The sequence below is a fragment of the Olea europaea genome, chromosome 8 (genome assembly GCF_002742605.1).
Source record: "Olea europaea var. sylvestris chromosome 8, O_europaea_v1, whole genome shotgun sequence".
Lineage (NCBI taxonomy): Eukaryota > Viridiplantae > Streptophyta > Magnoliopsida > Lamiales > Oleaceae > Olea > Olea europaea.
In genome coordinates this window covers 1,465,904-1,482,122 of record NC_036244.1, presented here as the reverse complement: position 1 = coordinate 1,482,122, position 16,219 = coordinate 1,465,904, and the positions used below count along the sequence as shown (strand labels likewise).

Below are 16,219 nucleotides of genomic sequence, written 5' to 3'. Positions count from 1 at the left end.
GGATGGATCCTTGCGTAAGACCGGATCTTTGGAGAGGAGTGCTGCTTAAGGCTTCAAGACCTCTTCAAGGTGGGATGCCATGTCATGGGTATTGTTTAAGTACGTTGGTCTACTTCTGCTGGCTTGGGGGCTTCGGCTGAGATGCCATGTGATTCGGCATAAGTGGGCCAAGGGTCTCAGGGGATCGGCCAAGTGTGTCGACACGTAATAAATAGTATTTATATAATCAACTTAATTGATATACCCATTTTAAAATCAATGAATGTAACAATGCCATGATTTATTTATTTTTCCAAATATATAACCGCCACGAAAAATGTCGTCGTCCTGGGATGTTACTTTTGCGACATTTTTCGGTTCGGAACTCGTAGTCAAGTTGATGGTTGCAAAAACATCAAGAAGCAATATTCTATTAAGGACATTAATATTGAAAGTAATAAAGCTATTCATTTATTTTTCCATCTTTTATTGGGTTTCTAAAAGAAGTCCATCCGTTTTGACATATTCCATCGAGGACATCTATGAAAGGATAAATTCAACTTGTTCCACGCCTTGTTGAAACTGAAAAGGCCAAAGTTTGGAAAAAAAATAAAGATGCCAAAACTCAAGCAATCGATTACGTGTACTTCGTTCATGGAGAGAATTTTGTTTAATATCATACAAAAATGCACAGAGACAATCTTAGTTTTATGATAAAATTAAAGAGTGGAAAAATACGAAGAAGGAATCAATGGCATGATGATTAATAGTTAATTATCAAGAAGTTTAGCATTAATATGGTACAACTATCAATTCTTTTGACTTTGACTTAGCCTTTGTGATTACAATTACCTGCAATGTCAACAAGCAATTACGTTGAGAAAATTCCATTCTCTTTGAAGGTTTCAACAAAAGAATAAGCCAACATTCTTCTGAGCAAAAAGAACAAATGACGTTCAACCTAAAATATACATAATAATAAACTCATCTTTCTTTAACATATTAGGCCTTTGAACGAGTTAGTTTAATATCATCTCTTAAATAAAAGTTTTAGTGTTATCCATTTTGTTATTGATTACTGCGTTCTGATCCCTATTATTATGAGCAATAATAAGCCAAAAAGTCATCAAAAAACAAGCAATGTAAAGCATAGATTTATTGTGATTCATTCTTAACTTAGAATTATATACGTGTACTCATTACTGCAAGTTTTCGCCATATCAGAGAAGAATACAAGTTTTCATCATATCTCTGTTGCATATAAGAGCATGTTTGGGTGTGCTTAAAAGCACCTTATATTGTAAAACCAAACATGCTATAAAATGACTCCCTAATAAATCATTTATATAGTAGAATATGAGGTAAATCCACAGTGAAAAACATACATTTAAGGCATGATTAGGCTTGTAGTACAACATATTTTTATGATGCATTAAGCCTTTGATAACAAAAAATGAGAGGTGGCAAAAGGGCCTTGCTTACTTGGCTAGTTGAAGAAACGAGCCCGAGCTGAGCGGGGTGCTCGTTCGGCTAGCCAAGCAAGGCTCGGCTTGTCAAGCTCACTAGCTTGTAAAAAATGTGGACAAAAAGTAAAAAAATAAAAAAACTGGAGCTCGTGGGCTCGGCTCGACTTAGCTCGTGAGCTCATGAGCTCGTGGGACGAGCTTGAGCTTGGCTTGTCCAAGTTAGACGAGCTCGTGGGTACATGTGCCTCAGCCCATTGCCATCTCTATGTGATGAGATATGTAGTTGAGAAAATATATAATAAGTAAAATTCTGTGGCACTAACATCTTCAATTTTTTCAGGAACCATTTATCAAATATAAAAAATTTATTTATTTTTGGGACATTGATTTCAAATATTATGTAACTAAAGGGATGATCCATCACTTTAGGATCAAAATTTCGTATCTATTTTTCTTATTTTATATAGGAACCATTCTTACAACATGATTTCCATCCATCAGTACTGTGAAAAATCCTCGGACGTCTACTTGATAAATATGCATTAAATCCCCATTTGTGTTGAATGCACAAATAAGAGATTGCAGTTGAAGTTGTATAATCATGGAAGCAACTGCGGACGAATATTCATACCAGATTTCATGTGTTTATGACCAAGTTGATTCCTTCAGAATGTTGGTTTCTCATTATTTTAGTAGCTTATGACAACACACGAAACAGACATTAATCATAAGATAACATAAGGGATATCACTTATATAAGCAGGTTACAAATTCAAACAAATGCCACAGAATTCAAAATAAAATTTATAGAGAAACAAAGAAAGAAGTTTTGTGTGATTACCAAACATGGGAGTCTTGTCCTTCCTCACAGCCATTTGCATACTAAATTTTCATTCATTGGCAACACTTGCAAATGATAATCCTGAAAAAAACAGTTTCGAAACTTATATCGTTCATGTTGAAGCATCCGATGGCCAAATTTTTACTCAATCTGAAGATCTAGACAGTTGGTATCATTCATTTTTGCCAACAACCACGTCTAGCTCAGGTGAGGCACCAGAGATTATTTATTCGTACCACTCTGTGTTCAAAGGTTTTGCTGTTAGATTATCACCAGACAACGTGAAAGCCCTGGAAAAGAAGGAAGGTTTCATTTCAGCGCGTCCTGAAGAAAAATATTCTTTGCACACGACCCACAGTCCCAATTTCTTGGGGTTAAACCAAAATATGGGATTTTGGAAAGACTCCAATTATGGTAAAGGTGTGATCATTGGTGTAATAGACTCTGGAATCTTCCCCGACCACCCTTCGTTTAGTGATGAAGGGATGCCACCTCCACCTGCAAAATGGAAGGGAAAGTGTGATTTCAATTTTACTGCTTGTAATAACAAACTCATTGGAGCTAGGACTTTCATCAGAGGAGACACAACGCCACTAGATGATGATGGCCATGGCACACACACCGCAAGTACCGCTGCTGGAAACTTTGTGAATGGTGCCAATGTGTTGGGCAATGCTAATGGGACTGCAGCAGGTATTGCTCCACTTGCTCATTTGGCCATTTACAAAGTTTGCTCTTTTTTCTGTTCCGAAAGTGCTGTACTTGCTGCAATGGACGCTGCTGTTGAAGATGGCGTTGATGTCCTTTCCCTTTCTCTTGGTAGATTGTCCATCAATTTCTATGGAGATACCATTGCACTAGGCGCATTTAGTGCAATGGAAAGAGGGATCCTGGTTAGTTGTTCGGCAGGAAATAGTGGTCCATCTAACTTTTCTTTATCAAATGAGGCTCCATGGATTCTCACAGTTGGTGCCAGTACCATTGACAGGAAAATAAGGGCAACGGCCCTTCTTGGAAACAACGAAGAGTTCCATGGCGAGTCAGCTTTTCAGCCAAATGATTTCCCTTCAAAACTCCTACCTCTGGTTTATCCTGCAATGCTTAATGCCAGTGATTCTGGTTTACGAATATGTAGTGCAAGCTCTTTGAACAAAACCGACATCAGAGGAAAAATAGTGTTATGTGAGTTAAGTGCAGGGATAAGCAGAATTTCCACAGGAATAGCAGTGAAGAATGCTGGGGGTGCCGCCATGATTCTTGTAAACTTTGATAGTTATGCAAACATGACTTTTTCAGAAGCTCATGTCCTTCCAGCAACGCACGTCAGTTATACCGATGGACTAAAAATCAAAATGTTCATAAATTCAACATCAGCTCCTAATGCAACAATTTTATTTAAAGGAACTATAATTGGTGATGATCGAGCCCCTGTGGTTGCTGCATTTTCTTCCCGAGGCCCAAACTGGGCAAGCCGTGGAATCCTAAAGCCCGACATTTTAGGTCCAGGAGTTAACATCCTTGCAGCCTGGCCTGTCTCCGTAGAAAACAACACGAATACAAAATCAACATTCAACATAATCTCAGGCACTTCAATGTCCTGTCCACACCTTAGTGGCGCTGCAGCATTGCTCAAAAGCGCTCACCCAGATTGGTCCCCTGCTGCCATTAAATCTGCAATTATGACTACTGCTGATGTTGTAAATCTAGCCCTAGATCCAATTGAGGACGAAAAATTCCTTCCTGCTAATATCTTTGCCACAGGAGCAGGCCACGTCAACCCTTCTAGAGCAAGTGATCCAGGACTGGTTTATGACATCCAACCCGTAGATTACATTCCATACCTGTGTGGACTGAATTACACAAACCGACAAGTTGGGGTCATCTTACAGCGCAAGGTGAATTGCTCGAATGAATCAAGCATACCAGAAGAACAGCTGAACTATCCTGCATTTGCTATTACTTTTACTCGTTTATCGTCTTCTCAAACTTATACAAGGACAATAACAAATGTTGGCGAGCCTATGTCCTCTTACAGTCTAGAGATTGTGCCACCACCTGGGATTGATGTACGTGTTGAGCCCAGCTTGCTCAACTTCTCAGAACTGAATCAGAAGACCACATATGAAGTGACATTCAGCCGATTGCCCTCTGCTCCAAACAGTACTGTTGTTCAAGGTTTCCTCAAATGGACTTCACAAAAGCATTCTGTAAGGAGTCCTATAGCAGTTTCATTGAGGTGAAACGCCAGAAAGAATCTCAAGCAAATTCAAATTTATACACCAAAATAACTTGCTATCATGATTTGTGATGTTAATAATCAAAACTATTACAGTTTTAGACACACTGTAATAAGTTGTTGTTGTGATTTATTTGTTTTTCCTTTTAATTTAATTTTATACATGCTTTTGTTGGAAGCGTGTTACCAAATTGATGTATTGTTGGCAATTTAATCAACTAGTAGAGAACCAAAATAATCTCATATCTCTCCATTATGCATAGTCAGAGTGGTGCTACCGAAACTTAAGAAAGCTTGAGAACCTAAAGGCAAGTTATAGACTGGAGAAAGAGGACTACCATTTGACTAACATTATGGGCTAGGGGCTTGAAAACTCGAAAGAAATAACCTAACCTCTAAGAAAGGATTATTACTTTTAATGAGAATACATATGATAAATATTTTTTGAACCTGCATATTACAAATTTCCCCTAATTGGTGCTTCACGTTTCTTAAAAAACACATCTTGCAGTCTTGTTTCAAAGCATTTAAAATATATAAGAAAAAGTAGATTTGTTCTCCATGATTCTCCAATGGAAATTCCTAGGTCATGGTGACAGCATCATTGATGATATTTTCATCGACAGCCATTGACAAAACCATCGATAACACCCATCTGTGATAGCATGGGATGTCACCATCAGGGGTGGAACTAGGAGAGTAGATTTGTGGAGGCAAATAGGGGCAAAATTAAAAATTATAAGTAGTTTTTTTTTTTTTTTGTTTTTTTTTTTGTTTTTTAATAATCTTGAAAAATCTATTCCAGAATTTTGGATTTCAAATTTAGTGTAGGTGTTTCGCGCGGGTAGTCGCTAACAATTAAAAAGAGATAAGACGATTGTGTAAGGAACAAATCTCTTGAGACAAAGTCCCAAAAATGAATGTTTTATTGACGATGATTTACAATTGAAAATAAACAAAATGCCTTCAAGGGGCGCAAGTACACGAGTACTAAAAGAAGTGTTTAAATTTAAACTAAGAAATTGAAATTACATATTTTCTGTTTTAGAGTGTTTTTTATTCTCCTCTTCCCTATGTCTTCTCTTCCTTTTTATATTCCCTTGATGATTTCCTCGTGACAAACCACTTGAAAACTGTTTGATCGTTTTATAACTACCCACTTTCTTTATGGTGGCTAACTTGTCGTGGAACTGCCGTCTCTAACTGCTGTCATTACTCTTTGTCGTTCAATCGCCTTCAATCGGGCTCCTTGAATCGTAGAATGTGATAAGATTACTCAATAACTGCTTCAATAATTACTATTCTAGATAACTATAATATTTTATGTTTGCTAAGATCCTGGGCGATTCGAAGGTTTGGGCGAGAACGGGGTCATCGCTCTGAGCGACTGTAAGACACTCCATTTGCTCAGATTCTGGGCGTCTTGCAAGCTTGAGCGATGATGTTACTGTGTTCGTGGGCTTCCACTGTATTCATCAATAATCCTGTTTGGACCTTTATCTTGGACTCCCCAATTGAGCTTCACTCTTTGGGCTATTTGATTTGAGCTGCATTTTTAGTGTGTCAACAATTACCCCCCAATATGGCAGGATTAATACTAATTATTAATCTTTGCCATATTCACTTTGTATTTTCCAGCAGCATTTGAAATTCTCAAGAATTTCAATCATTATTTCCTTCTATAGCCTGAAAAGGTGCAACATTACAAACCCTTATAAACTCAAAAGACACGCCATTTCATCGCACCACTAAACCACGTCTCTACATTTCGCGCTTCCTCCTCACTATTTTACTGTTCATCTTCTTGCTTCTCTGCTACGTTTCTCAGGCAAATCTTAACAAAATTGTACTTTGCACCCAATGGCGACTTCACAAACTCGATCTGATAATTCTTTTAATTTTGAAGATTTCTAGAAAATCCTTACTAGGCCGTATGTAAATCCAAACTTTCTTGCACTAGCCAGTACTGACCTCAATGAATTCTATCTGGGTCCATCGTTCAATAATGGCGAAGCCGTTGGACAAGTGGCGGTAGGCCTGCTGTTCCCTTGCACTCAAGACCCTCTGTTCCTGAACTCTCTGCCATTAAGGCCAATTCGCGAAAAATGTATTCGCACTTGGCCCAAAGCTGATGTTATTTTTCGTAGATGTCATGCACGTCTTGTGAATCATGGCCCTACCAAGGCGATTTTTGATCGTGTTAGGATTTCAGACTTATTAGAAATCGCTCTTCAACCCCCAATTTTTGATCCAGTGCTTTTTCCAATTGCTTTGAGTTTTTGGTCTTCTGAATATAATACCTTCGTTTTCCCTCTTGGTCCCATCTCTATTACTTTAAGGGACGTTGAAGCCTGAGTAAATCTTCCGCCTTTGGGCGATACCATCTTTCCTGGTATCTTGATTTCCAGTGTCAGCCGAAAATTTGACAAGAAACTTACTGAGTCCTATTCAAGCATGCAAGGCTTTTATAATCATTCAAGCGCTGAACCTTCCCATACTGAGCGTGTGGTCTTTCTTCAAATTTGGCTCTGTAAATATATTCTCTGCGTGCCAAGTATGAAACATTCTATGAGCTATTTACCCATAGCGCATGAATTGGCGCATGGTAGGCCTTTATCTCAACTGACGAATGGTGCATCTCCCACCGGCAGTGGACCCCTTTGGTTCACTCAACTGTGGTTGAGAGCATACTTTCCACCACTTGGTGCTTCATCCATTTCCCTTCGTTCTGCTAACTGCTATGGGCTAGCTATTGACCCATTGAAACCTGTAAATATGTCTAGTAGAGACATTTTTTCATTCTTTTATACCTTAAATTCAGTTCCTTCCTTCTTTCCTTTTCCTGCTCACTTGACTCCAGATTATGTGCAACCTCTATCCACCCTGGACAGTGCGAGCACCTCTCTACTTGTTTGGCTTCAGTTTTTGATTGGGAAGAAATTATTCCACGATATTTTAACTGAAACCAATGCCAAGGCTGGGGTTGAAATATATGCTTCCCAATTTTTTGCTCGCCAACTTGATTTTGGCCAAACTTGACCTGTTCCTCATTGCTACTCAAAAAATCTGACAGATCGTTTTCACACTATTAATAATGCAGAAGCACAGGTTGTAGATGCTCGCAACATTCTTTTGACGAGCAAATTTTCATTAACCCCTTTCAACTCTAGCTTTGCCGTCCATCCTCTTTTTGAACAGCTTTGGCCATCAGTAAAATGCAGATTGTTTGCAACTGATACTAATCGTGCCTTCCATTTATTGGATCAGCCAGACACTTCCTCTACTTCTCCTATTTTGGTCAATTCTGTGTCCATTAGGAATCCTTCCTCCTCTACTCGCGCTAAACATCCTATCCGTCCATCTGCTTTTCCACTTACCAAGGCTACTGCAGCTAAAGGTGCCTTAAGCCGCAAACGGCCAGCTTCGGCGTCTCCCATTTTGCGGGATGATAATGATGATGATGATGATGACGCTCTTCTCATCCTTAGGAGAAAGGTAATTGAATTTGTTTATTCACAAACATACTTTTCTATGTACTAATGGTTTACCTGAATTTCTCAGAAAAGTTCAGCCTCTTCTTCGAAGGCTTTGGTTTTAGCAACTCCTATTTCATCATCTTCTGCTGAAGCTGCTTCGTCCAAATCAGCTGATGAAGGGACTATGCTTAAAGAGAAACCTTTAGTCCCGAAATCTTCATGTCAACCAGTAGAAGGGCCATCTTCTTCCCAGGGTGCCGACCCCCTAAATGTCGAACCAGAAGGAAATACATATTTTGATATTTTACCTTTGCTTGGGCTGCTGGTTTCTCATTCATTGCTTCTTGAATTATGCAGAGGCTCCCATGGGCATGCCCGTTGTGGCAGAGTCTTCTCGCCCAGATAAGGGGAAGTCCCCACAGGTGGTGGAGCCAGCTGGTGACATGCCTGAACTTCCTAAGATTGCTGATAAGGTAACCTTTTACCTCACTTTCATTTTCGCTTCGTTTATTGTAGTGAAAGCCCTCAATGTTGACATTTTTCTTCGCAGGATGCTGATGAGATTGTGCGTTCGATCCAGGAGTTGTTCACTTCCTGGGGACAAGTCAAGACGTCTCGCTCTACTTCAACCAGTCATCCTTCTGCTTTTTAGGAGGAAAATATGAAGTCTCTCATGTAGTCGATACTTGAGTATGTGTCTTTTATAGACATGGATATTGGCCACGCTAGTGCTACTAAACATAAGGAAATCTTTCTGCTGACTTTAAAGCAACATTGAAGATTGTCCACTCTAACATCCTCTCCTTGCTAGCTAAAAATGTTGAACTGAAGGCCAAGATTACTCAATAACTTCATGCTGCATTCGAAAGAGAGTCTTTACTTCTAGAGATTAACAAAGCCGAGGATGAATTGAAAGAAATCTCTTCCGACGTTATGATCGAAGACTCTTTGATGGTAAGCTTGGCTGCAGAGATGAAGGAGCTTCAAGCAAAGATGAACGACTGTAGGGCGAGAATGGCTGCTAAAAAGCGTAATGCTTCCCAAGGAATTGAACGAACCAAGTCTTTGGTTAAGAAGTATAAAAAGCTGGAGGTTGATAACGATTTTGTAGCTGAACTAAATGTCGCTTCTTTTCAACAGAGCGAAGATTAGGGAAAGAATACGTTCGGCTTGGGGTGAATTGTAATTAAGACATCCAATGCCTTAACTTTCCTTTTGTAATTTCGCACTAATTGCTATTGCTAATTTTGAATATAACAGCAGCTATAGTCATTAATGAACGACTATATTGTCTACTTGCATATTAATTGACATTGTCCTTAATCGTCAACCCCCCAAAGCATTTAATTGCTTTATGCTAAGATTCATGTACATTCTTTCTTGGTATTCCCGTCTCTTTTCCCAAGACTTTGGGCCATTTGATTTCAGTTATTAGGCACGAATGTAGCCGTTCATATTCTGTCTTTTCGCCTTCATGCCTCTATAAATGCGCGTGTATTTCACACTTATTATTTTCATTTTCATTCTTTTCTTCAAAAACTAATTTGCTGACATCGTTTGGCATCTCAACAATTGATCCAAAATTTTCGTCTTACATAGAAATGGATCATTTGATTCGCCCATTTTGCTATCTGTTTTGATGTCACATTTGATATGGGAGATATAAGAAATATTCTTTGGCCAGCGAAGGTCTTCCCATCGTCTCCATGTTCTTTATAAGGAGTTCAATGATGGAAGATGATTTTTGAGGATGCCTTTCAAGCCACTTTACTTGCTGAGGTGCTTCTCAGTCTCTTTGCCCCTTATTGCAGTAATGCGATTAGGCAGGCGATTTGAGGGTGCTTTTCTTCATTTTTTACTTGTTGAGAGTGCTTCTCGGCCTCTCTGCTTGCCCTTGCAGCAGTACGATTAGGACGGTGATCAAGGCCGGTTCACCCTCTTATTTGGCGGTCGACCGAGAAATTAGTTTGCTCTCAATTGTAGCTCATAGAGCATTTAGTATTTTGTATCTCGTAATTTGTAATGAATATTTGATAACAAAAGAATTTATTTGAACGTATTTCGTTCTTGCCTTATTTATCTTCGATCGTTCAACGCAATTATATTGATTACGTTGCCTTATTTATCTTCGATCGTTCAACGCAATTATATTGATTACGTTTTTATTTGTTCACTTTCCAATACGGAAGGAACATACCTTTTTAAATATTTGCCATTAATGAACCTCATGTGCTTGGTGCCATCTAAATCTTCTAAATGATAGGCTCCATTAGGCAACACACTATTTACTTTATATGGCCCTTCCCAATTGGGTGACCACTTGCCATACTTTGGATCCTTGTTATCCAAAGAGAGTATTAATTTCCAAACCAATTCGACCAGACTAAATGACTTGACTATAACCTTTTTATTATAAAATTTAGCTATCCTTTGTTTTTGAATTTGCAATCTATCTAGGACGTCCAGATTTAATTCGTCCAACTCCAATAAGTTTTGAACTAGTGTTTCAGTATACTCGCCATCACTTAACTTATGTTGCAAACACACTCTGATTGATTGCACATTGATTTTCATAGGCAAAATGACCTCCTGTCCATAAGTAAGTTGGAAAGGAGTAATTTTGGTATTTGACCGAGACGACGTCCTATAAGCCCATAAGGCCTTGTTTAGACATTCGGGCCAATTTCTGGTATTTTCATCTATCATTTTCCTTATGATATTTTTTAGAATCTTATTAGATGATTCTGCCTGTCCGTTGGATTGAACGTAATATGGTGTGGAGTTCACTAACTTAACTCCAAACTCGCTCAAGAATATCTTCACTTGATCTCCATTCAAAGAAGTTTCGTGATCTACCATCAAAGTTTGTGGAATCCCAAATCTATAAATAATATGATCACGGATAAATTCTATGTTATTCTTTTGGGTGATCTCCTTTAAAGGTATCTCTTCTACCCGCTTAGTGAAAAAATCAGTTGCAACTATAACAAAAGTATGTTGCTTGGATGATGGGGGATAAATCTTCTCTATCAGGTCTATCGCCCAACCCTTGAACGGCCAGGGTTTGATAATGGGTGCCATCTCTCTTGCTGGCGCCCTTTGTATTGGACCATGCTTTTAACACGCTAGACAACTCTTCGCATATTGAACACATGATTCTCCTATCTTGGGCCAAAAATATCCATTCCTAATAATTGACCATATCATCTTTTGGCCAACTTGATGAGCTCCACATATCCCTTCATGCACTTCAGCGATGATTGTTCTGGCTTCTTGCAAACTTACACATTTTAGTAATATACCATCAGAGCGTTTCTTAAACAACTCTTCATCTATCAATGTATAGTTTAGCAAACGTAACTTCATTTTTCTACTACCTCCTTTATTAGGTTCTTTAAGGAACCTTTTAATCTCTGCCCTCCAATCTATTGCATCTCCATCTTGTATGCAATGAATTTCAATCATTCTCGCCCTTCTTTGGGCCATGGGCAATATTACTCCATATTCACAAGTAGATTTCCAATTTAAAGCCTTTGAATACCCTGAAGCAATCTGGGCCAACTGATTTGCTATGTCATTATATACCCTATTAATACATTGAAGCTCTACTTGATCGAATTCTTCTAATAATTCTTGGGCGATTTCATATTGACTTATAATAACATCACTTTGGCACTTCAAATCACCGATCAATTGGTGAATTACCAATTGGGAATCACCTCTAACAATCACATTTTTTATTTCCATATCTATCATTAATTCTAAACCCACGATTAAGGCTTCATATTCGGCTTGATTGTTGGTGCACATCCTTTCCAAAGTGATTGTGAATTTGTAACAAATCCCTAAAGGATTTATCAATGCCACTCCTACTCGAGGTTTTTGACCCATCAAAATATAACACCCAAGGTTTTAATTCAAATGAATCGATTTCTAATTCAATTTCTTCAGGCATGTCAAGGCATGGATGATCGGCCAAAAAGTTAGCCAAAGCCTGATTTTTGATTGCCTTTTGGGGTATGTATTATATTTCGAATTCTGATAACGTTAAAGTTCAAAGGCCTACACTTTGGTGTAAAATAGGGCGAGAGAACATATACTTAACCAGATTTACTCTAGAAATCAAATAAACGTTTACGGGCCGCAAATAAGCCCTTAATTTCGTACATGTGAAATACAATGCAAGACATAATTTTTCAATGACAGAGTAATTACATTCACATTTCGTTAACCGTCTACTCAAGTAGTAAATCGCCATTTCTTCACCAAATTGATCTTCTTGCGCGACCATTCCAGCTATTGATTCTTTTTCAGCCGATATATACACTTTCATTGGCCATCCTTGGATTGGTGACACCAACACTGGTGGACTTGATAAATATGTTTTTAGGCTTTCAAAAGCCTTTTGATACTCTTCTTTCCAGACGAATTCGTCATGATTTTTCAGTTTTAAAAGAGGCGAAAAAGTTTTAGTTCGCCCTGCACAATTAGAAATAAAGCGTCTTAAAAAGTTTACTTGGCCTAGAAACCTTTGCAATTCTTTTTTATTGCTAGATGGTTTGGCCTCTAGAATGTCCTTCGCTTTATTTTTATCAAGTTCAATCCCCCTTTTGTGTACTAAGAAACCAAGGAAGTTTCCTACATTAACACCAAATACACATATCAAGGGATTCAATTTTAGTTTATATTGCTTCATTCACTCAAATAAACATCTCAATTGTTTAAAATGGTCCTCTTCTTTAATGGATTTGACTATTATATCATCTATATACACCTCAACAAATTTTCCCATCATATCATGAAAAATCAAGTTCATTGCCCTTTGATAAGTCGCTCCGACATTTTTCAGGTCGAAAGACATAACTACCCATTCAAAACATGCTAGTGATCCAGGGCATCTAAAGACAGTTTTGTGTATATCTTCCTCAACTATATAAATTTGATTGTATCCTGAATACCCATCCATGAAGGAATATATTACGTGTTTGGCAGTCGAGTCTACTAAAGAATCTACCGTAGGCATTGGATATTCATCTTTGGGTGTGACTATATTTAGGTTCCTAAAGTTTATGCACACCCTTAATTTACCATTCTTTTTTAGTACTGGCACGATATTGGACAACCACTCGACATATCTGGTTGTTTTAATAAAACTTGCTTTTAGTAATCGCTCTATTTCTTTCTTAATCTCAGGAAGTACATTAGGAGCAAAGCGCCTAGGAGGTTGCTTATGAGGTTTAAAATTTTGCTTGGTTGGCAATCTATGTTCTACCAAATCTCTATTTAAACCAGGCATATGTTCATATTTCCAAGCAAAACAATCTTTATATTCCTTTAATAAAGCGATTAATTTATTACTAACCTTTTGATCGAGCATCTAGCTGATGAATGTTAGGCGATCTTCCCCTTCATTGCCAATATTCACTTTAATCAGAGGGTCTTGTACTTGAGCATATCCAGGCTTGTGATCCTCATTACTTCATCGTCCATCTCCCTTATAGGCACTTCTTCTTCTAAATAGTCCACCTTGTTGACTTCTCTGCCAATACTTTGTTCCAACTCGAACATTGTCAATTTGTCTCCCAATGCTTTCAATGCTTCTTCTTCTTTCGTCTTGTCTTTACATTCTTTATTGAAAGCCATTAATTTGACTTTAAAGGCCTGAACATCGACCATTTGCCTTTGTTGCTTACGACTCATTTAAAACTCCTTGATTACTTTTTTTTTTGCCAATTACTGGCTCTTCTAGGGCCACTATGTTTGGCCTCATTTGACTGAACATTTCAGTGAGTGCATCTACTGAAAACGACTCTTCGTTCTGTGCAACAATTTGAATTTTTTTTCCATCTTGGACTACTCTGGCAGGTCCGTAATTTTCTTCGTACATGAACCTTTCCACCGAGTTTGCTTCTGTGACAAAAGGTCTATGATCTGCCTGCACCACTTCTGCTTCACCCTTGTCATTCTAGAAAACCAGGCATTGATGAAGCGATGAAGATATGCAGCGACTTCCGTGTATCCAATCCCTTCCTAATAACACATTGTAACTAGTAGGACCATCTATTACGAAGAAGACTGTGGTCCTAGTAGTTGTCCCTACAATTATGTCCAATGGCATAACCCCTTTAGCTGAAGTTGCTCTTCCATTGAAACTTGTAAGGATGACTTCTGTTGGAATCATATCACTTTCTGTCTTTGCAAATTTCCTCATCATCCTAGATGGAATGGTGTTTATAGCTGTTCCATTATCGATAAGTACTTTCGCCACAGGTATACCGTTAACTAAAGCTTTAATGTACAATGACCTCAAGTGTTTAGTTAATTTCATGGCTGGTCTCTTAAAAATAACATTTTTGATAGCATCTATTTCTACTTCCTGCTTGTTCTCTGTTGAATTATCCTTTTGTGATAAGTCAACGTGCAGTATGTCGTACTGAGCTTCCGCTTCCTGAATTTCCTTTTTATTGTTCTCTAATGCTTCTTTTTCGGTTACCCAACCTGTGGGAGGAGGCAATATTCTTGGGGTGACCCATACTTTTCAGAGCGAGGTACTCTCCTTTTTCTCTTGGGTGTCCCATACAACACATAATAATCGAAAGAACGTCCAGATGGTTCTCCCAATAAATCCACTTCACGAACACCTTCTCTATGTAGTTGCTTCAACAGGGTATTGCGCGATACTCCTCTCTTTCTTCTTTCTACTTCCAGATTAATTTTCTCTTCGATGTTCGTCATACCATCAACCTCTTCGTCATTGTAGGCCCATCTAGAAGTTTGGCCTTCTTCACATATCAGCACACATGCTTGTTCTTCGTTATCCTCCATTTTCTCTTCTTCTTTCTCTTTGTTCTTGAACTCATTGGCTAGTAAGTAGTTATTAGCCACGACAGGAGGTAACATACCGAACTGAATAGTAAGAGGCTGATCTGGATCTTCTTCATCCCTTCTGTCTCGTCCAAACTTCGATCTCCCAGAATAACTCTCTGGTAATTCTTCCATCAATTCACCTGTACCAGTCTCTTCACTGTCTTGGAGAACATTTTGATTGGCTATCTCGAGTAGTTTAGGCGCCTTAGGACATGACACTCCCTATTGTTGTCTCATCATTCGTCCATAATTTCGTTGAAAATGCCTTTGTTGGGTTCTAGTCATCTCGTTGAAGGGTATCACCCTTCCCGCATTATACCGGAACGAATGCCATACATTTGGTTGGCGAGGTTGCGGCTTGAATGTTCTCCCATTATTTATTGACCTGAATTGCCTCTCAAAAGACGGTCCCCTATAGAATGATGTACCTCGCCCTCCAACAAACTGAGCGTTTGGGAACAAACTAGGGCGATGGTGATGCTGCCATATCCCTGGTTTCTCTGTATTTGCACTCACTTCTCCTTTACATCTTGCACACAGGACGTCTTCATCCTTATTAGGCTCCTTCCCTTTGATACGTTCAAAGACACTGGGGTGTGGCCCAGGGTCCTCATCTTCGTCGTCTATAACCAACTTGAATTTTGACAACCTGTTTTTGAAACCAGTCGTTACCGTGTTCACCCCAAGTGGCCGTGAAAAAGGATTTTCATCCACTGCTATCTTCTTCTTATCCTCGAACGTAATTCCTCCTGATTCAATGGCGTCCTGTAACACATGGCGAAAAACCAAACAGTTGTTAGTCAAATGTGACCATGCATTATGCCACTTACAATATTTTTTACCCTTGATTTGTTTAGGGCTTGGCAACTTATGTTTATCGCTCAACTTTATCTGCTTACCCTTATATAGTTTATCAAATATAAGGTCAGCTTTGGTTACATCGAACGAGAACGTTCTAGTCTTTTTGTTTTCAATCCTTGCTCGACGATCTAGGCTTAGCCATTATAGGACAAGTATACGTGTCTCCTTTGATTAATTTGGCCAGATACATTTCAGTTTGATCGTGATATTCATCATTAATGGTATGAACATCAAAATTTGGGTCTCTATAATAAGTCCCCTTGCTAGAATTTTTCATTTGCTCTTCTTCTCTTATTAATTGTTCATACCTAATCACATTTGAGCTCAATTGGAAAAGATCAGGAAATTCCCTGTCTTGGAATTTCTTTTTCAAATCAAAGTTTAGACAACTTTGAGCGATTTTGACACTCCTTTTCGGGCAAAGGTACAAAACATTTATTTCTTGCTGTCTTGAACCTTTGAAGGAAACCTTTTGCCCATTCGTTTGGCATTT

General features: G+C 38.5%; 1 protein-coding gene across 1 annotated transcript; it reads left to right on the top strand.

The window, feature by feature from the left end:
- Window positions 1-2,243: 2,243 nt before the first annotated feature.
- LOC111398469 (subtilisin-like protease SBT1.7) lies at window positions 2,244-4,751 on the top strand. Its single transcript, XM_023025383.1, has one exon. It carries the CDS (start codon window positions 2,292-2,294, stop codon window positions 4,524-4,526), a length of 2,235 nt encoding a protein of 744 aa, XP_022881151.1. The 5' UTR covers window positions 2,244-2,291; the 3' UTR covers window positions 4,527-4,751.
- The last annotated feature ends 11,468 nt before the right edge of the window (window positions 4,752-16,219 follow it).